We start from the raw sequence: 26,177 nt of genomic DNA, 5'->3' as shown, positions 1-26,177 counted from the left end.
AGATAATCAGAACACACCTTATTGTAGCCGTGTCATGGAATACATGGCAAAGAAGATAGAGAAAGCAAAGAAGCACAGTGTCAGACTCATAGGGAATCAAGAAAGGAGGTATGAGGTTCAGCTTCCTACCGATGGTTTTGGTTCTGGAAATGAGGTGAAGACACATGAGGTAAAAATTGGAACGGAATTTTATCCAACGTGTGAGTGTACATGCAACAAACCGAAGTTGCTGCACCTACCTTGCTCTCATGTGTTGGCTGCCTGTGGCCAGATTCAGTTGGATGCTATATCCTTCGTGTCCCCATACTATTTAAAAGAGGCAGTGCTCAACACCTGGACAGGCGAGATGACAGGGTTTAGAGTCGTCGGCAATTTCAACAAGGTAAACGACGGTGAGAGAGTATACATCCCGCATCCAGACCTTCGGCGAACAAGTAGGGGCAGACGAAAGGCCCGTCGCATCCGGAACGATATGGACCGGTCTGAAGCTGGTGGAGCAACCAGACAATGTTTGTTATGCGCGGCTTATGGGCATAGGATGAAATATTGTCCCGACCTGAACAAAGATGGTGCTTCCGCATCGACGAGTGCTTCCACATCGACGGCTGCGACAACAGGAGCAAGAGGCGGACGTGGTCGAGGCAGTCGAGGCCGAAGGGGCGGACGAGGAAGAAATAACTCACAAGCTATATAATATGCCGTAGTGGGTTTTAATATGTAATATGTCAGGACTTTGTTTTAATTTGTAATATGTGAGGACTATGTTTTAATTTGTAATATGTCAGGACTATTTTTTAATATGTAATATGTCAGGACTATGTTTTAATTCGTAATATGTCAGGACTATGTTACAATTTGTAATATGTCATACTATGTTTTATTTGCATCTGAGATTTGTTGTTTGAATTGCAGATATGTCTTCGTATCCGTTGCTTAATGGTAACATCGATAGAAAGCACCGGGGCGCCCTTACGGAAGCGGGCAACAACTTAGACGTGTTGGTCACTCGTACCCCAAAGACTAACTGGCTGATACACGATTCATGGGTTGATAGGTATGTGTGCATATAATGGAGACCATATAATGACTTACTATGTTTGACATACTTTTCATAACCGTTAACAATCTCTTTATTTTGTAGGTTAAGTTGGGCTGGACTTCTACCCTTGGCACGGCTGGTTGAGGGTACATTGGATGAGTGGATTGATGGTCCGGACTTAGATGAGGCAGGTGAACCATTGCCGTTACACAAGAGGCAAGTGAGACGTTTCTCTTACGACAAGTCACTCCTTACCTGCTTAGTAGATAGATGGAGACCAGAAACACATACGTTTCACTTTCCTTGGGGAGAGATGGCGCCTACTTTACAGGATGTGTCTTACTTGTTGGGATTACCTCTGGCCGGTGCTGCCATAGGTCCCTTAGAGGCAGAATCTGGGTGGCAAGCAGCGATGCAGACCCGTTTTTTGGATGCAGTCCCGACTGCTAGGGCTATAGACAACGATCCTCATGGACCTCTTTTTAGATGGTTGAGCCAGTTTCAGGTAACCATCACGGCCACTTAAACAAATGTTGTTTTTTAGTTGTCCGATGTTCATACAATTATTACGTTTCTATGTAGATTGTCTCGTTAGGACATCCCGACGTTCAGTTGTCGGAGGCTCAGATTAACCGGTCCCTAGAGGCATATATTCTTTGGCTATTCGGTAAGACAATGTTTACGGAGAACCACGTGACCACTGTCGATGCACGACTCATCGGTATTGCACGAGAGATAGCTGACGCACGTTGCCCTGCGGATATTCTACAGAGGAGTTTTGGTTCTGCTGTGTTAGCGGCTACGTATAGAGGCCTGTGCAAAGCTTGCTTGTTGAAGTCTAGAAAATCTAGTCTTGTTGGATGTCCATTATTGTTGCAGCTTTGGTCATACGAGAGGTTCCCTATTGGACGACCCTATGTCTACATTGATAAACCTTTTGATTTGGAGGACTTAGCTGGGACTTATGTGCCTGCTATCGGCGACTTACCTACTATGGGATCTGTTTGGACACGGCGAGAGGTACTTTTATATTAAGTAACAATTAATTCAATTATTTCTTGCCATTCAATAGTATTACTAATGCTTATTTGTTGTCATGCACAGAGACAGTTTGCGCATACTCAGGTTAGGGGATGCTACCCGTCCTTCATGGCGCAGTTTGATAGTTTGCACGAGGATCAAGTTATTTGGGAGCCATACTCGCCTCAGGCTATATCATCGAGGTACCCGGTTGGGATTTCTGGATTGTGCACTAGAGATCGGTACTTTTGGATGACCAAGGCCAAGTTGGTGTTCGACGTGACGGTTGAGGAGATGTCTCTTCATAGGGTGATGAGACAGTTCGGTCTATATCAACAGCCTGAGATTCCAGTTATTCCACACTTGCCAGACCACGTGCACAAGTAAGTACTAATACTATTTTAGTTGGCAGCTCTGCATTCATAATATACCTAATCATGTATCGCGCATGTCAATCTCAGGGACAGTCGCCTAGGAGGAAACAGGTCCATGTCTTATTGGCTTGAGAGCATTACCCCTTACGTTGACGAATGGACTACCGCTGCGACAAATATCTGGGGTGAGGTTCGGCCCTTTAACTGGGAAATGTTCGGGTTGTATCTGCAGCGTTACCGGCATACAACGAGGATCTACTTGGTTCCATCAGCTGCTCCTGATCAGATCGAAGCCCCTCTCACCAGCGATATGTACCCAACTGCCTCTGTTGTGGGAACCAGACACCACGCGGTAAATGCCTTCGTTCTCATATGTTAAGTCTTTTGTTAATCTGGACATATTCGCTTGGTTGTCTATTCGTGGTGTCTATCATACAACGAGCATATAATTGGTTCATTCTTTGTGTACAGGGTGACTTGACACTACAGGCGCGAGAGGAGGTTTCCGCTTTAATGCGGCGCTTTCAGAGGGGAGAAACTATCCCACCGCGAGAGGGCGTCTCATGGTTGAGGCGTCTTGATGACAAGCTACGCGGGATTTACGCAGCTGTTACGTGTAGACGGACTTCGGATGTTGCACTTCCTCCTCCAGCACATCGTCCGCCACGTCCCTCTGTACAACATTCAGAACCACGACCCTCTGTTCACCGTTCAGAACCACGACCCTCTGTGCACCGTGCAGAACCTCATCCTTCACAGCCAGGGAGATCTTCCTGGCATGAGCCACCTCCTTCACAGCCAGGGAGATCTTCCTGGCATGAGCCACCTCCTTCACAGCCAGGGAGATCTTCCTGGCATGAGCCACCTCCTTCATAGCCAGGGAGCTCTTCCTGGCATGAGCCACCTCCTTCACAGCCAGGGAGCTCTTCCTGGCATGAGCCACCTCCTTCACAGCCAGGGAGCTCTTCCTGGCATGAGCCACCTCCTTCACAGCTAGGGAGCGCTTACTGGCATCAGCAGATGAATCTAGGTAACACTACTCACTACATTCTTTTGAACAGTGTAGTAATCGTTCTTGCATTCTCAGCAGTTGTGACGCCCCCGATTTAATCGTACACTAATCATACACGCAAACATGTACGATCAAGACCAGGGACTCACGGGAAGATATCACAACACAACTCTACAAATAAAATAAGTCATACAAGCATCATATTACAAGCCAGGGGCCTCGAAGGCTCGAATACAAGAGCTCGATCATAGACGAGTCAGCGGAAGCAACAATATCTGAGTACAGACATAAGATAAACAAGTTTGCCTTAAGAAGGCTAGCACAAACTGGGATACAGATCGAAAGAGGCGCAGGCCTCCTGCCTGGGATCCTCCTAACTACTCCTGGTCGTCGTCAGCGGCCATCACGTAGTAGTAGGCACCTCCGGTGTAGTAGGAGTCATCGTCGAAGGTGGCGTCTGGCTCCTGGGCTCCAACATCTGGTTGCGACAACCAGGTAGAAGGGATAGGGGGAAAGAGGGAGAAAGCAACCGTGAGTACTCATCCAAAGTACTCGCAAGCAAGGAGCTACACTACATATGCATGGGTATCAAATGGAGTAAGGGTATCATATGTGGACTGAACTGCAGAATGCCAGAATAAGAGGGGGATAACTAATCCTTTCGAAGACTACGCTTCTGGCAGCCTCCGTCTTGCAACATGTAGAAGAGAGTAGACTGAAGACCTCCAAGTAGCATCGTATAGCATAATCCTAACCGATGATCCTCCCCTCGTTGCCCTGTGAGAAAGCGATCACCGGTTGTATCTGGTACTTGGAAGGGTGTGTTTTATTAAGTATCTGGTTCTAGTTATCATAAGGTCAAGGTACAACTCCAAGTCGTCCTGTTACCGAAGATCACGGCTATTCGAATAGATTAACTTCCCTGCAGGGGTGCACCACATAACCCAACATGCTCGATCCCATTTGGCCGGACACACTTTCCTGGGTCATGCCCGGCCTCGGAAGATCAACACGTCGCAGCCCGACCTAGACCAACAGAGAGGTCAGCACGCCGGTCTAAACCTAAGCGCCCAGGGGTCTGGGCCCATCGCCCTTAGCACACCTGCACGTTGCGTGGGCGGCCGGAAGCAGACCTAGCCTAGTAGGCATTCCAGTCCAATCCAGCGCGCGCCGCTCCGTTGCTGACGTCACGAAGGCTTCGGCTGATACCACGACGTCGAGTGCCCATAACTGTCCCCGCGTAGATGGTTAGTGCGTATAGGCCAGTAGCCAGACTCAGATAAAATACCAAGATCTCGTTAAGCGTGTTATTTTGAAATAACCGCGAACGCCGTCCAGGGCCAGGCCCACCTCTCTCCTAGGTGGTCTCAACCTGCCCTGTCGCTTCGCCACAAAGATCCACACAGAGGGCCGTTGGGACAAAGGTCCTTTCAGCCCCCAATCCGTGAATCACTCGCGGGTGCTCCACAAGCCGACCCGTCTTTAGTCACCACATGTATCCTGTAGAAAGTATATAGTATATACCCGTGATCACCTCCCGAGTGATCACGGCCCAGTAGTATAGCATGGAAGACGGACAAGAGTGTAGGGCCACTGATGGAACACTAGCATTCTATACTAAGCAGTAGGATAGCAGGTAATGGTAACAACAGTAGTAACAAGGACAGGCTATGCATCAGGATAGGAATAACGGAAAGCAGTAACATGCTACACTACTCTAATGCAAGCAGTATAGAGGAGAGTAGGCGATATCTGGTGATCAAGGGGGGGGGGCTTGCCTGGTTGCTTTGGCAAGAGAGAGGGGTCGTCAACACCGTAGTCGTACTGGGTAGCAGCGGCGTCGGTCTCGGTGTCTAGCGAGAGAAGAGGGGGAAGAAACAATAAATATAATGCAAGCATATGCATAGTGATGCATGACATGACAAGTAATGGCGTTAGAGGTGCCCTAACGCGGTAGTAGGTGATACCGGTGAAGGGGGATGACATCCGGGAAAATATCCCCGGTGTTTCGCGTTTTCGGGCAGAGGAGCCGGAGGGGGGAAAGTTACGTGTCCGCTATGCTAGGGATGCGTGGCGGATAAACGGGCTGCGTATTCAAATTCGTCTCGTCGTTCTGAGCAACTTTCATGTATAAAGTATTTTCATCCGAATTACGGATTAAAAGATATGATTTTCTAAAGATTTAAATCATTTTCTGATTTTAATTATTTATTTAAACCCAACATTATCCAGAACAGTGAATGATGACGCAAGCATGACATCAGAGTGATGTCAGCAGGTCAACTGGTCGGTTGACCAGTCAAACAGACAGGTGGGTCCAGTGGGACCCACATGTCATTGTCTGTTATCTAATTAACCAGGTTAATTAGTTTAGTTAATCAGATTAGTTATGTTAATTAATCAAGGTTAATTAGGTGAAACTAGTTAATTAGGTTAATCTAATTAGGATTAATTAAGTTAATTAATTAATTAATTAATATTTTTAATTTCATTTAATTTTAATTAATTAATTTTTTTAATTATTTTTTTAATCTTTTTTTTCCATCTTTTTTTAAACGTTCTGGGCGCTGGGGCCCGCGTGTAAGTGGCCCAGGGCCTTGCGGGCACACGGGCGCGGGTGGGCGCCGGGACCCAACTGGGTACCCGAGCGGGGGCAAGCCGGCGCGGCCATCTCCGGCGATGGCTGGAATGGTGGGTGGGCTCGGCAGAGGCGCTGCTTCGAGTGGAGCAGCGGCTGCGGGCAAGGGACGGCGCCGGCGTGGCCGCGGTGGCAGCAGGAGGCGCCGCCGGAGTGGAGCCACGCGAACGGGCTGGCGTGAGGGGCGAGGCCACGGTAGCTGCAGCAGTGGGGGGGCGTGGCCGCGCGGGCCATGGCCAACGGGAATAGCGGCACGGGGCGCGCAGGGAGGAGGCTCGCGGGGCGTGCGTGGGGTGGAGGGGGCTCGGCCCGGCGAGGGGTAGGCAGCGGCAGCAGAGCAGAAGCGGGGGCGACGCGAGGCAAGGTCGCGGTGGGCAGCGGCAGCAGCGCTGCGGTGCGCGGCGAGCACGAGGCCACGGCACGGGGCGGCGAGCGGCCTGGAGCGTGAGCTCCGGCACGCGGGCGCAGCCGAGCTGCGCGGCCGGCGAACGGAGAGAGAGGAGGGGCGCAGCGACAGGGGAAGGAGGAGGGCGGAGGCCGTGGCCTCACCGGGCTTGGTAGGGTCAAAGCAGCGGGCTCGGGGAAGGTTGGGGAGGCGACGGGGACGAGCGTGCGTAGGGAGGGCAGTCCGGCGGGGGGAGGGTGAAGCAGTCCGGGGGGCTCCGGGCGCCGGCGTCGGCGTGCGGGGGCGAGGGGATCGGGAGTTCCCGATCCAGATCCAGGGGGAGTGGTGCGAGTGGGGTGGGGGTGAGTTAGGGTTTCTGGGGTGTGGGGGTTAAGGGACTGTGGGGGGGGCGGCTGGGCCGTGGGGTGGGCTGGCCCGTTCGGGCGGCTGAGGCCAGCTGGGCCACTTGGCCCAGTGAGAGGGGGGTTGCTTTGCCCTTTTTTTTGTTTTGTTTTTATCTATTTGCATTTCTGCTTTTAAACCTTTTAAACTATTTAGACATTTTATAAAAAAAATGGGTTTGCTGCCCCATAATTACCTGTGTAATATTAGACATAGCCCGAACATTTTATTTTAATATTTGAAAACTTTTGTCGTTTGACTTATTTAGGATTTAAATTTGAAACGGTTTTGAATTAACCCGAGATTAATTACAGTGACAGAGGTGACGTGTCACCATTAACGTAAGATCACTGTAGCATGATTATCCGGGCGTTACAAATCTCCTCCACTACAAGAAATCTCGTCCCGAGATTTAGGAGGTAGAAGGAAACAGTGCAGGGTATTCATCGCGAAGACGATCCTCGCATTCCCAGGTGGCTTCGTCTTCAGAGTGATTCGACCACTGGACCTTGAGGAACTTGATCGCCTTCTGACGGGTGCGGCGTTCAGCTTGGTCGAGAATGCGGACCGGATGCTCTTTATAGGAGAGGTCTTGTTGCAACTCAAGCACTTCATGATCCACTGCTCGGATTGGGTCCTTGAAGCAGCGTCGGAGTTGTGACACGTGGAACACATTGTGAACCTGAGAAAGGTTCGGCGGAAGCTCCAGTTGATATGCCACCTTTCCACGCCTTTCGAGAATAGTGAAAGGACCAATATAGCGGGGAGCTAGCTTCCCTTTGATCCCGAAGCGGTGTGCACCCTTCATTGGTGTAACTCGAAGATAAGCCTTTTCGCTAGGTTGACAGACCATGTCTTGGTGATGACGGTCATACTGACTTTTCTGACGTGACTGAGCAGTCTTGAGATTCTCGCGAATAATGCGAACTTGTCCTTCGGCCTGTTGGATAATATCCGGACCAAAGAGTGGACGTTCCCCAGTTTCTAACCAGTTCAGAGGGGTTCGACACTTTCGTCCATATAGCACTTCGAAGGGGGACATCTTCAGACTAGCTTGATAGCTATTATTATAAGAGAACTCGGCATATGGAAGAGATTCCTCCCATTTCTTGCTGAATGAGATTACACAAGCTCGAAGCATGTCTTCGAGAACTTGGTTGACACGTTCAACTTGCCCTTGTGATTGCGGATGAAACGCAGTACTGAAAGATAAGTGAGTCCCCATAGCTTCTTGGAAACTTGCCCAGAATCTTGAAGTGAATAAGCTGCCACGGTCTGAACTGATAACCAGTGGAATACCGTGAAGTGAAACAATTCTGGCCATGTAGAGAGTAGCAAGCTGACTAGCAGTGATTGTCTCTTTGACCGCCAGAAAATGTGCAACTTTAGAAAGCCGGTCAATGACGACAAGAATAGCATCATTACCTTTCTGCGATTTGGGAAATCCAGTGACGAAGTCCATTTCAACATGGTCCCATTTCCATTCAGGAATAGAGATAGGTTGCAGAGTTCCAGCAGGCCTCTGATGCTCTGCTTTGATACGGCGACATACGTCACACTCAGCAACATAACGAGCAATGTCCTGCTTCATATTAGACCACCAGAATCTTTGACGAATATCCTGGTACATCTTTGTACTACCAGGATGGATGGACAGAGGCGTATCATGAGCTTCTTGCATAACCCTTTTAGTCTTATCCAGGTTTTTCTTCGAACATGGTACCACTAGGCGGCCTTTGAAATACAAGGCGCCATCATCGGCGATAGTGAAGAATGAGGGCTTCCCTTCTGCTAGATGGCGTTTAATCTTATGGACTTCAGAGTCATAACCTTGTATAGTCTTTATACCAGCTACGAGATCTGGTACGACAGTCAGGGTATTTAGAGAACCCTTAGTAATAACAAGAAGATTCATCTTGCGGAATTCCGGGGGAGGGGGAGCGAGTGCTCCAGGAGGAACAATATGGAGGTTCAGCTTTCTAAATTCTTCGACAAGCAAGGGCTGAACTTTATGAACCTGGAGGTGGTTGCAGTAAGACTTGCGGCTCAAGGCATCAGCCATTACATTAGCCTTGCCGGGCGTATAGGATATACCCACGTCAAAGTCTACAACAGTCTCCATCCATCTCTGCTGACGGAGGTTCAGATCTGGCTGAGTAAACAGATACTTCAGACTTTGATGGTCAGTGAAGATCTCACAACGATTACCGAGAAGGTAAGTCGCCACTGCTTCAGTGCATGAATGACAGCAGCCATCTCGAGGTCGTGAACTGGGTAGTTTTCTTCATGAGGGCGCAGTTGACGAGAGGCATAAGCAATCACTCTGCGCTCTTGCATTAGGACACAGCCTAATCCTTGGCGGGAAGCGTCGCAGTAAATGACGAAGTCCTTCTTAGTATCAGGTGGTGCAAGCACGGGGGCAGAAGTCAACTTGTCTTTGAGCGCCTGGAAACTTTCCTGACACTTGTCTGTCCAGTCAAACTTGACACCCTTATGCAACAAATTAGTCAGAGGCCTGGCAATCTTGGAGAAGTTCTCGACGAATCGACGGCAATAGCTGGCGAGACCAAGAAAACTTCGGACTTGCTTCACATTCTTCGGAGGAGTCCAATCGAGAATAGCCTGAACTCGTTCAGGGTTGACGGCAATACCATCTTTGGAGATGACATGCCCAAGATAGGTTACTTCGGGGAGCCAGAATTCACACTTGGAATACTTAGCATACAGCTGATGCTCCCAAAGCTTTTCCAGCACAAGATGAAGATGTTCAGCATGTTCCTCCTTGTTCTTGGAAAATACAAGGATATCGTCCAAATAAACCACGACGAACTTGTCGAGGTAATCCATGAATATATAATTCATCAGACGAGAGAAGGTGGCTGGAGCATTTGTTAAGCCGAATGACATGACGGTGTACTCGTATGATCCATACCGAGTCACGAAGGCGGTTTTTGGGATGTCCTCTTCACGAACACGGATCTGGTGGTAACCCAACCTCAAGTCGAGTTTGGAGAACACTGATGAGCCAGCCAGTTGATCATAAAGATCATTGATCCGGGGAAGAGGATATTTATTCTGAATGGTAGCTTGGTTTATAGGACGGTAGTCTTGGACTAATCGGTTTGTCCCATCCTTCTTCTTAACAAAGAGAGAAGGTGCTCCCCAAGGAGAGCAACTTGGGCGAATGAAACCTTAGACAAGAGATTTGTCGATTTCCTCCTTAAGCTCAATGAGTTCATGCGGCGGCATCTTGTAGGGTCGTTTAGCTATAGGGGTAGTGCCGGGTTTCAAGTCGATGATGAATTCGACAGCTCTAGCAGGGGGAATCCCTGGAAGTTCTTCTGGGAAGACATCTTGGAATTCACGAACGACGGGAATGTTTTCAATGCCCTCAAGTGGTGCAGCGTTCAATGCATTCAAGGCATAAAGTCGTGCCTCGGCGTTCTGAACTAGATGAGCTTGGTAAGCTATTATTTCATCAGAAGGGTGTAGCAGATGGACGACCTTAGTGGCGCAAAATATAGAAGCAGTATGCGCTTTTAACCAATTCATTCCCAGAATGAGATCAATGCTACATGACTTCAGTACGATGGGAGAGACAAGGAATTCCAGTCCTTCGATTTCTACAGGGACGTCGTTGCAAATCATGGAGGTTCGACATTGGCCCGCAGGGGTGTGTACTAATAGTGAAGCATTCATGTCCTCACATTTAATGTCGTGCAAGCATGCAAAACCTTCTGACATGAATGAATGCGATGCACCTGTATCAAATAAAACGGATGCTGGTACTGAATTTACGAGGAGGGTACCCATCACAGTAGCAGGATGGTCTTGAGCTTCTCTCAGATCAATGTGGTTGGCATGAACACGACAATAAGACTTGGCATTGTTGCTGCGGGGTTGGTTGCTTCCACGGCCAGTTGCTGGAAGGGCCAGTTGATTCTGGTTCTGGTTGCATTCCCTAGCGCGATGCCCTAGTTGTCCACACCTGAAGCACAATCCATTATTGGGAGTGGGAACAGGAGCTTGTGGTGGTGGAGCTGGGAGTCTTGGCTGCCTAGTCGGAGGAGCAGGCAGACGAGGTGCAGCATAGGTCTGCCTTGGGGTACGTGCATCCGGCTGGTACAAGCTATTGGGAATCCATATCTTGCGTTTCTGCGAGGACGGGCCCGAAGATGAGCCCGTGTCACGGTTGCGCCTGTGAGAGCTCTGGTATTCCTGCAGACCAGTTTCGACATTGATGGCTTTGTTCACCAGAGTGGCGAAATCAACAAAGTCATGCACTAGAAGTGCGAGCTTGATGTCAGCTTGAAGGCCATCACGGAACTTCTCCTGTCTGCGTGCATCAGTTGCAATGTCTTCTTCAGCATAGCGGGACAAGTCAAGAAACTCCCGATGGTAAGCTTCCACAGTTTTGTTGCCTTGGGTGAGGTTGCGGAACTCACGCTTCTTCCGGTCCATGACTCCCTGAGGAATGAAGCGAGCACGGAAGGCAGCTTGGAAGTCTGGCCAGGTGATGATTGTTCCAGCTGGCAGTGTACGCCTGTGGTTGTCCCACCATTGAGCTGCGGGTCCCTTCAGGAAGAAGGAAGCAAAGGTGACATAGCTGCAGGGGCTACATCAGCAGACTCCATCTCATAGTGATGTCACGGAGCCAGTCATCAGCATCCAGAGGCTGAGTTGAGCTGCGGTACACAGTTGGGTTCAGGTGCATGAAATCCTGCAGAGTTACTGGGGTTGGCTGCTGGTTCATATTGGGGCGAGGAAACTGAGCCATCATATTCTCCATGAACTGGCGATTCATCTCAAGCTGTTGGATCATACCAGCCATGTACTCAGGCGGTGGTGGGGCGTTGCCACCACGACCACGACCACCTGGTCTAACCATCCTGCTAATATTTAACAGGGGTAGTTCAGCATTGAGAAATTTGCAAAAAAACAAGAGTCATTCATGATGAAACATGCACAACGATAGCAGCACGATAGATACTACATAGTAGTCGGCATATCTTACAAAAGAGATCATGCATAGAGTTCGTTACACAGTGTTCAGTACATAGGCTAAGACATCATAGGCGGCACACAGGCTCGCGGCGAATGCATCTAACCCTAATAAGCAAGTCTACGTCAGTCCCATGCGGTACTGCGGAGGTAGGTGTAGCCCGACAGCTGGTAGTGACGCGAAGGGAAGACCTCCACGCGAGTAGCCTGGGGTCCGCGGATACTATGGTGCGGAACCCGATGCACAGGTGGCAGGAGAGGACCAAGTGCAGGAGAGTAGCCCCCCACATCTGGCCAGCCGACGCCCTGGGGCATCACGGTCCTGGCAGGGTAGACCACAGAACGCGACAGATCACCAGATCGGACAGAGGGGTGCAACAGCGTCAGAGCACGGTACAGGTGCTGACGGGTGGTGTACAACTCGTGGCGAAGAGCTCGGTTAGCTCTATCCAGCCCATCAGCATGCAGAACCAGGTTCTGATGGTAGAAGGGCTCTCGGGTGACAGTGGAGTAGGCAGCAGTGTAGTATCCCTCCGCACCAACATCGGATGCGATAGCAATGTGCCTGAAGGGGGAGGTATCCAACTCCTGATACTCTCAACGGAGACGTGTCAGAGCAGCATAAGCAGCATCGTGGACCGCCATATCGATAGTCACTCCAACACCATGAGCAGTGTGCAGCACGGTAGTGGAGTCATACTCCCGAGAGTAGAGGTGGACGATGGCACGGTACTGCTCCTGGTTGAAGTCCTGATACTCCTCATAGACGGTGTACTCAGGGTGCCAGCGATAACCCAGATAGGTCATCATCTCAACGAACACAGCAGGTGATCCTAAGGCACCAATGGCCGTCATGTGGCGCACGACCTGCCTCGTGGGTTCCATCTGAAAACAAAGATGTTTTCACAGGAGTCAAATGACAATGTGGATAATGTTCAAGTACTACTCTAAAGAATAACTAGGGCTTACCCAACTTTGGGGTGAACGTGTTAGTAAAATCGTTTAACCCGAGTAGGAGAGAGTTCAGAGTCCCAGGGTAAGGATCGAGGAGTAAAAGATCCTAATACCACCCAATGGCGACGTGGGCCCATAAGGCACACAGCCATGTTAGTAAAAGTTTTGTAATGACTAGACTCAACTTGGGCCAAGGAGTGTGGAAGGGGGATTCCTACAGGCAGTCGGCTCTGATACCAACTTGTGACGCCCCCGATTTAATCGTACACTAATCATACACGCAAACATGTACGATCAAGATCAGGGACTCACGGGAAGATATCACAACACAACTCTACAAATAAAATAAGTCATACAAGCATCATATTACAAGCCAGGGGCCTCGAAGGCTCGAATACAAGAGCTCGATCATAGACGAGTCAGCGGAAGCAACAATATCTGAGTACAGACATAAGATAAACAAGTTTGCCTTAAGAAGGCTAGCACAAACTGGGATACAGATCGAAAGAGGCACAGGCCTCCTGCCTGGGATCCTCCTAACTACTCCTGGTCGTCGTCAGCGGCCATCACGTAGTAGTAGGCACCTCCGGTGTAGTAGGAGTCATCGTCGAAGGTGGCGTCTGGCTCCTGGGCTCCAACATCTGGTTGCGACAACCAGGTAGAAGGGATAGGGGGAAAGAGGGAGAAAGCAACCGTGAGTACTCATCCAAAGTACTCGCAAGCAAGGAGCTACACTACATATGCATGGGTATCAAATGGAGTAAGGGTATCATATGTGGACTGAACTGCAGAATGCCAGAATAAGAGGGGGATAACTAATCCTTTCGAAGACTACGCTTCTGGCAGCCTCCGTCTTGCAACATGTAGAAGAGAGTAGACTGAAGACCTCCAAGTAGCATCGTATAGCATAATCCTAACCGATGATCCTCCCCTCGTCGCCCTGTGAGAAAGCGATCACCGGTTGTATCTAGTACTTGGAAGGGTGTGTTTTATTAAGTATCTGGTTCTAGTTGTCATAAGGTCAAGGTACAACTCCAAGTCGTCCTGTTACCGAAGATCACGGCTATTCGAATAGATTAACTTCCCTGCAGGGGTGCACCACATAACCCAACACGCTCGATCCCATTTGGCCGGACACACTTTCCTGGGTCATGCCCGGCCTCGGAAGATCAACACGTCGCAGCCCCACCTAGACCAACAGAGAGGTCAGCACGCCGGTCTAAACCTAAGCGCCCAGGGGTCTGGGCCCATCGCCCTTAGCACACCTGCACGTTGCGTGCGCGGCCGGAAGCAGACCTAGCCTAGTAGGCGTTCCAGTCCAATCCAGCGCGCGCCGCTCCGTTGCTGACGTCACGAAGGCTTCGGCTGACACCACGACGTCCAGTGCCCATAACTGTCCCCGCGTAGATGGTTAGTGCGTATAGGCCAGTAGCCAGACTCAGATAAAATACCAAGATCTCGTTAAGCGTGTTATTTTGAAATAACCGCGAACGCCGTCCAGGGCCAGGCCCACCTCTCTCCTAGGTGGTCTCAACCTGCCCTGTCGCTTCGCCACAAAGATCCACACAGAGGGCCGTTGGGACAAAGTGTTGTAAATATGCCCTAGAGGCAATAATAAAAGCATTATTATTATATTTCCTTATTCATGATAATTGTCTTTATTCATGCTATAATTGTGTTATCTGGAAATCGTAATACATGTGTGAATAACAGACACCAACATGTCCCTAGTAAGCCTCTAGTTGACTAGCTCGTTGATCAACAGATAGTCATGGTTTCCTGACTATGGACATTGGATGTCATTGATAACGAGATCACATCATTAGGAGAATGATGTGATGGACAAGACCCAATCCTAAACATAGCACAAGATCGTATAGTTCGTTTGCTAGAGTTTTTCCAATGTCAATTATCTTTTCCTTAGACCATGAGATCGTGTAACTCCCGGATACCGTAGGAGTGCTTTGGGTATACCAAACGTCACAACATAACTGGGTGACTATAAAGGTAGACTACGGGTATCTCCGAAAGTGTCTGTTGGGTTGACATGGATCAAGACTGGGATTTGTCACTCCGTATGACGGAGAGGTATCACTGGGCCCACTCGGTAATGCATCATCATAATGAGCTCAAAATGACCAAGTGTCTGGTCACGGGATCATGCATTACGGTACGAGTAAAGTGACTTGCCGGTAACGAGATTGAACGAGGTATTGGGATACCGACGATCGAATCTCGGGCAAGTAACATATCGATTGACAAAGGGAATTGCATACGGGGTTGATTGAATCCTCGACATCGTGGTTCATCCGATGAGATCATCGTGGAGCATGTGGGAGCCAACATGGGTATCCAGATCCCGCTGTTGGTTATTGACCGGAGAGTCGTCTCGGTCATGTCTGCTTGTCTCCCGAACCCGTAGGGTCTACACACTTAAGGTTCGGTGACGCTAGGGTTATGAAGATATGTATATGCAGTAACCCGAATGTTGTTCGGAGTCCCGGATAAGATCCCGGACGTCACGAGGAGTTCCGGAATGGTCCGGAGGTAAAGAATTATATATAGGAAGTGCTGTTTCGGCCATCGGGACAAGTTTCGGGGTCACCGGTATTGTACCGGGACCACCGGAAGGGTCCCGGGGGTCCACCGGGTGGGGCCACCCATCCCGGGGGGCCCCATGGGCTGAAGTGGGAGGGAACCCAGCCCAAAGTGGGCTGGGGCGCCACTCCCCTAGGGCCCATGCGGCTAGGGTTGAGGGGAAACCCTAAAGGGGGCGCCCCCTTGCTTGGGGGGCAAGCTCCCCACCCTTGGCCGCCGCTCCCCCCTAGTAGATTCCATCTACTAGGGCCGGCGCCCCCCCTAGCACCCCTATATATAGTGGGGGAGAGGAGGGACTTCATACACCAGCCCCTGGCGCCTCCCTCTCTCCCCGTTGCGTCTCTCTCTCGTAGTATAGGCGAAGCTCTGCTACTGTGACGCCCTGCATCCACCACCACGCCGTCGTGCTGCTGGATCTTCATCAACCTCTCCTTCCCCCTTGCTGGATCAAGAAGGAGGAGACGTCTCCCGTCCCGTACGTGTGTTGAACGCGGAGGTGCCGTCCGTTCGGCGCTTGGTCATCGGTGATTTGGATCACGTCGTGTTCGACTACATCATCACCGTTCTTTGAACGCTTCCGCACGCGATCTACAAAGGTATGTAGATGCATCCGATGACTCGTTGCTAGATGAACTCCTAGATGGATCTTGGTGAAACGAGTAGGAAATTTTTTGTTTTCTGCAACGTTCCCGAACAGTGGCATCATGAGCTAGGTCTATGCGTAGTTCTTCTTGCGCGAGTAGAACACAATTTGTTGTGGGCGTAGATTTGTCAACTTTCTTGCCGCTACTAGTCTTTTCTTGCTTCAGCGGCATTGTGGGATGAAGCGGCCCGGACCAACCTTACACGTACGCTTACGTGAGACCGGTTGCACCGACTAACATGCACTAGTTGCATAAGGTGGCTGGCGGGTGTCTGCCTCTCCCACTTTAGTTGGAGCGGATTCGATGAACAGGGTCCTTATGAAGGGTAAATAGAAGTTGACAAATCACGTTGTGGCTTTAACGTAGGTAAGAAGACGTTCTTGCTAGAACCCTAATTCAGCCACGTAAAACTTGCAACAACAATTAGAGGACGTCTAACTTGTTTTTGCAGCAAGTGGTTTGTGATATGATATGGCCAAAGTTGTGATGAATGATGAATGATCTATATGTGATGTATGAGATGTTCATGCTATTGTAATAGAAATCACGACTTGCATGTCGATGAGTATGACAACCGGCAGGAGCCATAGGAGTTGTCTTTATTCTTTTATATGACCTGCGTGTCATTGAGAAACGCCATGTAAGTTACTTTACTTTATTGCTAAACGCGTTAGCCATAGTAGTAGAAGTAATAGTTGGCGAGCAACTTCATGGAGACACGATGATGGAGATCATGATGATGGAGATCATGGTGTCAAGCCGGTGACAAGATGATCATGGAGCCCCAAGATGGAGATCAAAGGAGCTATGTGATATTGGCCATATCATGTCACGTTTATTATTTGATTGCATGTGATGTTTATCATGTTTTGCATCTTGTTTACTTAGAACGACGGTAGTAAATAAGATGATCCCTCATAATAATTTCAAGAAGTGTTCCCCCTAACTGTGCACCGTTGCGACAGTTCGCTGTTTCAAGACACCACGTGATGATCGGGTGTTTTATTCAGACGTTCACATACAACGGGTGTAAGACAGATTTACACATGCAAACACTTAGGTTGACTTGACGAGCCTAGCATATACAGACATGGCCTCGGAACACAGAAGACCGAAAGGTCGAGCATGAGTCGTATAGAAGATACGATCAACATGAAGATGTTCACCGATGTTGACTAGTCCGTCTCACGTGATGATCGGACACGGCCTAGTTAACTCGGATCATGTAATACTTAGATGACTAGAGGGATGTCTAATATAAGTGGGAGTTCATTAATAATTTGATTAGATGAACTTAATTATCATGAACTTAGTCTAAAATATTTTACAATATGTCTTGTAGATCAAATGGCCCACGTAGTCCTCAACTTCAACACATTCCTAGAGAAAACCAAGCTGAAAGACGATGGCAGCAACTATACGGACTGGGTCCGGAACCTGAGGATCATCCTCATAGCTGCCAAGAAAGATTATGTCCTACAAGCACCGCTAGGTGAAGCTCCCGTCCCACAGAACCAAGACGTTATGAACGCTTGGCAGACATGTGTTGACGACTACTCCCTCGTTCAGTGCGGCATGCTTTACAGCTTAGAGCCGGGGCTCCAAAAGCGTTTTGAGAGACATGGAGCATATGAGATGTTCGAAGAGCTGAAAATGGTTTTTCAAGCTCATGCCCGGATCGAGAGATATGAAGTCTCCGATAAGTTCTTCAGCTGTAAGATGGAGGAAAATAGTTCTGTCAGTGAGCACATACTCACTATGTCTGGGTTACATAACCGCTTGTCTCAACTGGGAGTTAATCTCCCGGATGATGCGGTCATTGACAGAATCCTCCAGTCGCTTCCACCAAGCCACAAGAGCTTTGTGATGAACTTCAACATGCAGGGGATGCAAAAGACCATTCCTGAGTTGTTCTCAATGCTGAAATCAGCGAAGGTAGAAGTCAAGAAGGAACATCAAGTGTTGATGGTCAATAAAACCACTAAGTTCAAGAAAGGCAAGGGTAAAAAGAACTTCAAGAAGGACGGCAAGGAGGTTGCCGCGCCCGGCAAGCAAGCTGCCGGGAAGAAGCCAAAGAATGGACCCAAGCCCGAGACTGAGTGCTTTTATTGCAAGGGAAGCGGTCACTGGAAGCGGAACTGCCCTAAATACTTAGCAGACAAGAAGGCCGACAAAACAAAAGGTATATGTGATATACATGTAATTGATGTGTACCTTACTTGTGTCCGTAGTAGCTCCTGGGTATTTGATACTGGTGCAGTTGCTCACATTTGTAACTCAAAGCAGGGGCTGCGGAATAAGCGGAAACTGGCAAAGGACGAGGTGACAATGCGCGTCGGAAATGGTTCCAAGGTCAATGTGATCGCCGTCGGCACGCTACCTCTATATCTACCTTCGGGATTAGTTTTAAACCTTAATAATTGTTATTTAGTGCCAGCTTTGAGCATGAACATTGTATCGGGATCTCATTTAATTCGAGATGGCTACTCATTTAAATCCGAGAATAATGGTTGTTCTATTTATATGAGAGATATGTTTTATGGTCATGCTCCTATGGTGAATGGTTTATTCTTTATGAATCTCGAACGTAATACTACACATGTTCATAATGTGAGTACCAAAAGATGTAAGGTTGATAATGATAGTCCCACATACTTGTGGCACTGCCGCCTTGGTCACATAGGTGTCAAACGCATGAAGAAGCTCCATGCAGATGGACTTTTAGAGTCTCTTGATTATGAATCATTTGACACGTGCGAACCATGCCTCATAGGTAAGATGACCAAGACTCCGTTCTCAGGAACAATGGAGCGAGCAACCAACTTATTGGAAATCATACATACTGATGTGTGCGGTCCAATGAGTGTTGAGGCTCGCGGTGGCTATCGTTATGTTCTCACGCTCACTGATGATTTAAGTAGATATGGGTACATCTACTTAATGAAACACAAGTCTGAAACCTTTGAAAAGTTCAAGGAATTTCAGAGTGAGGTTGAGAATCAACGTGACAGGAAGATCAAGTTTCTACGATCAGATCGTGGAGGAGAATACTTGAGTCACGAATTTGGCACACACTTAAGAAAATGTGGAATAGTTTCACAACTCACGCCGCCTGGAACACCTCAGCGTAATGGTGTGTCCGAACGTCGTAATTGCACTTTATTAGATATGGTGCGATCTATGATGTCTCTTACCGATTTACCGCTATCTTTTTGGGGCTATGCTTTAGAGACTGCCGCATTCACTTTAAATAGGGCTCCGTCGAAATCTGTTGAGACGACACCGTATGAATTATGGTTTGGGAAGAAACCTAAGCTGTCGTTTCTAAAAGTTTGGGGATGCGATGCTTATGTCAAGAAACTTCAACCTGAAAAGCTCGAACCCAAGTCGAAAAAATGCGTCTTCATAGGATACCCAAAAGAAACTATTGGGTACACCTTCTACCTCAGATCCGAAGGCAAGATCTTTGTTGCCAAGAATGGGTCCTTTCTAGAGAAAGAGTTTCTCTCGAAAGAAGTAAGTGGGAGGAAAGTAGAGCTTGATGAAGTATTACCTCTTGAACCGGAAAATGGCGCAACTTAAGAAAATGTTCCTGAGGTGCCTGCACCGACTAGAGAGGAAGTTAATGATAATGATCAAGATACTTCTGATCAAGCTCCTACTGAAATTCGAAGGTCCACAAGGACACGTTCCGCACCAGAGTGGTACGGCAACCCTGTCTTGGAAATCATGTTGTTAGACAACGGTGAACCTTCGAACTATGAAGAAGCGATGGCGGGCCCGGATTCCGACAAATGGCTAGAAGCCATGAAATCCGAGATAGGATCCATGTATGAAAATGAAGTATGGACTTTGACTGACTTGCCCGTTGAACGGCGAGCCATAGAAAATAAATGGATCTTTAAGAAGAAGACAGACGCGGATGGTAGTGTGACCATCTATAAAGCTCGACTTGTCGCTAAGGGTTATCGACAAGTTCAAGGGGTTGACTACGATGAGACTTTCTCACCGGTAGCGAAGCTAAAGTCCGTCCGAATCATGTTAGCAATTGCCGCATTCTACGATTATGAGATATGGCAAATGGACGTCAAAACGGCATTCCTTAATGGTTTCCTTAAGGAAGAATTGTATATGATGCAGCCGGAAGGTTTTGTCGATCCTAAGAATGCTGACAAGGTGTGCAAGCTCCAACGCTCGATTTATGGGCTGGTGCAAGCATCTCGGAGTTGGAACATTCGCTTTGATGAGATGATCAAAGCGTTTGGGTTTACGCAGACTTATGGAGAAGCCTGCGTTTACAAGAAAGTGAGTGGGAGCTCTGTAGCATTTCTCATATTATATGTAGATGACGTACTATTGATGGGAAATGATATAGAACTCTTGGACAGCATCAAGGCCTACTTGAATAAGAGTTTTTCAATGAAGGACCTTGGAGAAGCTGCTTATATATTAGGCATCAAAATCTATAGAGATAGATCGAGACGCCTCATAGGTCTTTCACAAAGCACATACCTTGATAAGATATTGAAGAAGTTCAATATGGATCAATCTAAGAAGGGGTTCTTGCCTGTGTTACAAGGTATGAAATTGAGTTCAGCTCAATGTCCGACCATGGCAGAAGATATAGAAGAGATGAGCGTCATCCCCTATGCATCAGCCATAGGTTCTATTATGTATGCCATGCTGTGTACCAGACCTGATGTAAACCTTGCCGTAAGTTTGGTAGGAAGGTACCAAAGTAATCCCGGCAAGGAACACTGGACAGCGGTCAAAAATATCCTGAAGTACCTGAAAAGGACTAAGGAAATGTTTCTCGTTTATGGAGGTGACGAAGAGCTCGTCGTAAAGGGTTACGTCGACGCTAGCTTCGACACAGATCTGGATGACTCTAAGTCACAAACCGGATATGTGTATATTTTGAATGGTGGGGCAGTAAGCTGGTGCAGTTGCAAGCAAAGCGTCGTGGCGGGATCTACATGTGAAGCAGAGTACATGGCAGCCTCGGAGGCAGCACGTGAAGCAATATGGGTGAAGGAGTTCATCACCGACCTAGGAGTCATACCCAATGCGTCGGGGCCAATCAAACTTTTCTGTGACAACACTGGAGCTATTGCACTTGCCAAGGAGCCCAGGTTTCACAGGAAGACAAGGCACATCAAGCGTCGCTTCAACTCCATTCGTGAAAATGTTCAAGATGGAGACATAGATATTTGTAAAGTACATACGGACCCGAATGTAGCAGATCCGTTGACTAAACCTCTCCCTAGAGCAAAACATGATCAACACCAGAATTCCATGGGTGTTCGATTCATCACAATGTAACTAGATTATTGACTCTAGTGCAAGTGGGAGACTGTTGGAAATATGCCCTAGAGGCAATAATAAAAGCATTATTATTATATTTCCTTATTCATGATAATTGTCTTTATTCATGCTATAATTGTGTTATCCGGAAATCGTAATACATGTGTGAATAACAGACACCAACATGTCCCTAGTAAGCCTCTAGTTGACTAGCTCGTTGATCAACAGGTAGTCATGGTTTCCTGACTATGGACATTGGATGTCATTGATAATGAGATCACATCATTAGGAGAATGATGTGATGGACAAGACCCAATCCTAAACATAGCACAAGATCGTATAGTTCGTTTGCTAGAGTTTTTCCAATGTCAAGTATCTTTTCCTTAGACCATGAGATCGTGTAACTCCCGGATACCGTAGGAGTGCTTTGGGTATACCAAACGTCACAACGTAACTGGGTGACTATAAAGGTAGACTACGGGTATCTCCGAAAGTGTCTGTTGGGTTGACATGGATCAAGACTGGGATTTGTCACTCCGTATGACAGAGAGGTATCACTGGGCCCACTCGGTAATGCATCATCATAATGAGCTCAAAATGGCCAAGTGTCTGGTCACGGGATCATGCATTACGGTACGAGTAAAGTGACTTGCCGGTAACGAGATTGAACGAGGTATTGGGATACCGACGATCGAATCTCGGGCAAGTAACATATCGATTGACAAAGGGAATTGCATACGGGGTTGATTGAATCCTCGACATCGTGGTTCATCCGATGAGATCATCGTGGAGCATGTGGGAGCCAACATGGGTATCCAGATCCCGCTGTTGGTTATTGACCGGAGAGTCGTCTCGGTCATGTCTGCTTGTCTCCCGAACCCGTAGGGTCTACACACTTAAGGTTCGGTGACGCTAGGGTTATGAAGATATGTATATGCAGTAACCCGAATGTTGTTCGGAGTCCCGGATAAGATCCCGGACGTCACGAGGAGTTCCGGAATGGTCCGGAGGTAAAGAATTATATATAGGAAGTGCTGTTTCGGCCATCGGGACAAGTTTCGGGGTCACCGGTATTGTACCGGGACCACCGGAAGGGTCCCGAGGGTCCACCGGGTGGGGCCACCCATCCCGGGGGGCCCCATGGGCTGAAGTGGGAGGGAACCCAGCCCAAAGTGGGCTGGGGCGCCACTCCCCTAGGGCCCATGCGGCTAGGGTTGAGGGGAAACCCTAAAGGGGGCGCCCCCTTGCTTGGGGGGCAAGCCCCCCACCCTTGGCCGCCGCTCCCCCCTAGTAGATTCCATCTACTAGGGCCGGCGCCCCCCCTAGCACCCCTATATATAGTGGGGGAGAGGAGGGACTTCATACACCAGCCCCTGGCGCCTCCCTCTCTCCCCGTTGCGTCTCTCTCTCGTAGTATAGGCGAAGCCCTGCTACTGTGACGCCCTGCATCCACCACCACGCCGTCGTGCTGCTGGATCTTCATCAACCTCTCCTTCCCCCTTGCTGGATCAAGAAGGAGGAGACGTCTCCCGTCCCGTACGTGTGTTGAACGCGGAGGTGCCGTCCGTTCGGCGCTTGGTCATCGGTGATTTGGATCACGTCGTGTTCGACTACATCATCACCGTTCTTTGAACGCTTCCGCACGCGATCTACAAAGGTATGTAGATGCATCCGATGACTCGTTGCTAGATGAACTCCTAGATGGATCTTGGTGAAACGAGTAGGAAATTTTTTGTTTTCTGCAACGTTCCCCAACACAAAGGTCCTTTCAGCCCCCAATCCGTGAATCACTCGCGGGTGCTCCACAAGCCGACCCGTCTTTAGTCACCACATGTATCCTGTAGAAAGTATATAGTATATACCCGTGATCACCTCCCGAGTGATCACGGCCCAGTAGTATAGCATGGTAGACGGACAAGAGTGTAGGGCCACTGATGGAACACTAGCATTCTATACTAAGCAGTAGGATAGCAGGTAATGGTAACAACAGTAGTAACAAGGACAGGCTATGCATCAGGATAGGAATAACGGAAAGCAGTAACATGCTACACTACTCTAATGCAAGCAGTATAGAGGAGAGTAGGCGATATCTAGTGATCAAGGGGGGGGGCTTGCCTGGTTGCTCTGGCAAGAGAGAGGGGTCGTCAACACCGTAGTCGTACTGGGTAGCAACGGCGTCGGTCTCGGTGTCTAGCGAGAGAAGAGGGGGAAGAAACAATAAATATAATGCAAGCATATGCATAGTGATGCATGACATGACAAGTAACGGCGTTAGAGGTGCCCTAACGCGGTAGTAGGTGACACCGGTGAAGGGGGATGACATCCGGGAAAATATCCCCGGTGTTTCGCGTTTTCGGGCAGAGGAGCCGGAGGGGGTAAAGTTATGTGTCCGCTATGCTAGGGATGCGTGGCGGATAAACGGGTTGCGTATTCAAATTCGTCTCGTCGTTCTGAGCAACTTTCATGTATAAAGTATTTTCATCCGAATTACGGATTAAAAGATATGATTTTCTAAAGATTTAAATCATTTTCTGATTTTAATTATTTATTTAAACCCAACATTATCCAGAATAGTGAATGATGACGCAAGCATGACATCAGAGTGATGTCAGCAGGTTAACTGGTCCGTTGACCAGTCAAACAGACAGGTGGGTCCAGTGGGACCCACATGTCATTGTCTGTTATCTAATTAACCAGGTTAATTAGTTTAGTTAATCAGATTAGTTATGTTAATTAATCAAGGTTAATTAGGTGAAACTAGTTAATTAGGTTAATCTAATTAGGATTAATTAAGTTAATTAATTAATTAATATTTTTAATTTCATTTAATTTTAATTAATTAATTTTTTTAATCTTTTTTCCATCTTTTTTTTAAACGTTCTGGGCGCTGGGGCCCGCATGTAAGTGGCCCAGGGCCTTGCGGGCACACGAGCGCGGGTGGGCGCCGGGACCCGACTGGGTACCCGAGCGGGGGCAAGCCGGCGCGGCCATCTCCGGCGATGGCTGGAATGGTGGGTGGGCTCGGTAGAGGCGCTGCTTCGAGTGGAGCAGCGGCTGCGGGCAAGGGACGGCGTCGGCGTGGCCGCGGTGGCGGCAGGAGGCGCCGCCGGAGTGGAGCCGCGTGGACGGGCTGGCGTGAGGGGCGAGGCCACGGTAGCTGCAGCAGTGGGGGGGGGGCGTGGGCGCGCGGGCCATGGCCGGCGGGAATAGCGGCACGGGGCGCGCAGGGAGGAGGCTCGCGGGGCGTGCGTGGGGTGGAGGGGGCTCGGCCCGGCGAGCGGTGGGCAGCGGCAGCAGAGCAGAAGCGGGGGCGGCGCGAGGCAAGGTCGCGGTGGGCAGCGGCAGCAGCGCTGCGGTGCGCGGCGAGCACGAGGCCACGGCACGGGGCGGCGAGCGGCCCGGAGCGTGAGCTCCGGCACGCGGGCGCAGCCGAGCTGCGCAGCCGGCGAACGGAGAGAGATGAGGGGCGCAGTGACAGGGGAAGGAGGAGGGCGGAGGCTGTGGCCTCACCGGGCTTGGTAGGGTCAAAGCATCGGGCTCGGGGAAGGTTGGGGAGGCGACGGGGACGAGCGTGCGTAGGGAGGGCAGTCCGGCGGGGGGAGGGTGAAGCAGTCCGGCGGGGGGGGGGGGGCTCCGGGCGCCGGCGTCGGCGTGCGGGGGCGAGGGGATCGGGAGTTCCCGATCCAGATCCAGGGAGGAGTGGTGCGAGTGGGGTGGGGGTGAGTTAGGGTTTCTGGGGTGTGGGGGTTAAGGGAGTGTGTGTCGGGGGGGCGGCTGGGCCGTGGGGTGGGCTGGCCCGTTCGGGCGGCTGAGGCCAGCTGGGCCACTTGGCCCAGTGAGAGGGGGGTTGCTTTGCCCTTTTTTGTTTTGTTTTTATCTATTTGTATTTCTGCTTTTAAACCTTTTAAACTATTTAGACATTTTATAAAAAAATGAATTTGCTGCCCCATAATTACCTGTGTAATATTAGACATAGCCCGAACATTTTATTTTAATATTTGAAAACTTTTGTCGTTTGACTTATTTAGGATTTAAATTTGAAACGGTTTTGAATTAACCCGAGATTAATTACAGTGACAGAGGTGACGTGTCACCATTAACGTAAGATCACTGTAGCGTGATTATCCGGTCGTTACAGCAGTCACTGATGCTTACTGGTGGTGCTTCGTTCATGCATTTGTATCAATTTTACTTTACCGCAGGCGGCAACCAGTCGCAACCGTTCATGCATTCAGAGCAGTCACCGATCCTTAGTGGTGATGCTTCGTACTTTGAGGGCGACCGCGAGGATGATGACCAAGCTACAAATATTTATGGCTTCTCGCAGACAGTGTTTCACACTCCACCACCACCACCGACGCAGGAGACACAGACCGTGACAGACGAGGTTAACTATGGTCGTGGTTATCGCGAGCCTCGTCCACCGCCTCAGCACTTATCGCCTTCGGGTCCTCGCCCGAGGAAGACCCAGACTCGTCGTCGTCCCCCGCAGTGATATGCTTATCTATCTATGTATGACTCATTATCTATGTTAGTTTCAGACTATTCGCAGCTGTGTGTCAGTATTTATGTATGAGACATGCTTCATGTATGTGTTACTATCGCACTTGCTTCTATGTGATCAGGAGACATATATTGTTTTATGTATGCGAGAGACATATTACTATTAATTCGCATTCTTATTTCAGTTACATTTCCAAATAGACTACAACCGATAATTAAGATACAAGTACATCTGAATTAAACGGTGCGGCTGAACTTGTGCAATACATCTTACATACTACAAAATGAAATTCAGATAGAACA

At 49.1% G+C, this 26,177-nt stretch overlaps 1 protein-coding gene across 1 annotated transcript; it reads left to right on the top strand.

Moving 5' to 3' along the window:
* The first annotated feature begins 1,714 nt into the window (after positions 1-1,714).
* Positions 1,715-25,866, top strand: LOC147978357 (uncharacterized). Its single transcript, XM_087516583.1, has 6 exons — positions 1,715-2,059; positions 2,144-2,442; positions 2,521-2,785; positions 2,905-3,190; positions 3,308-3,463; positions 25,574-25,866. The coding sequence occupies exons 1-6, from the start codon at positions 1,715-1,717 to the stop codon at positions 25,864-25,866; spliced, it is 1,644 nt and encodes a 547-aa protein (XP_087372709.1).
* The last annotated feature ends 311 nt before the right edge of the window (positions 25,867-26,177 follow it).

The sequence above is a fragment of the Triticum urartu genome, chromosome 3A, assembly GCF_056163025.1.
Source record: "Triticum urartu cultivar PI428250 chromosome 3A, HENAU_Tu73, whole genome shotgun sequence".
In the NCBI taxonomy this organism is placed as follows: domain Eukaryota; kingdom Viridiplantae; phylum Streptophyta; class Magnoliopsida; order Poales; family Poaceae; genus Triticum; species Triticum urartu.
This window is presented reverse-complemented; position numbering and strand designations above follow the sequence as displayed.

What these genes read in the sequence shown, in the direction of transcription:
- LOC147978357 (XM_087516583.1), top strand. Translation starts at nt 1,715, where the DNA reads ATGTTTACGGAGAACCACGTGACCACTGTCGATGCACGACTCATCGGT. An exon ending in TGGGAACCAGACACCACGCG is followed by an intron (nt 2,786 to 2,904) that starts GTAAATGCCTTC and finishes CTTTGTGTACAG; the next exon opens with GGTGACTTGACACTACAGGC. An exon ending in GCATCAGCAGATGAATCTAG is followed by an intron (nt 3,464 to 25,573) that starts GTAACACTACTC and finishes ACTTTACCGCAG; the next exon opens with GCGGCAACCAGTCGCAACCG.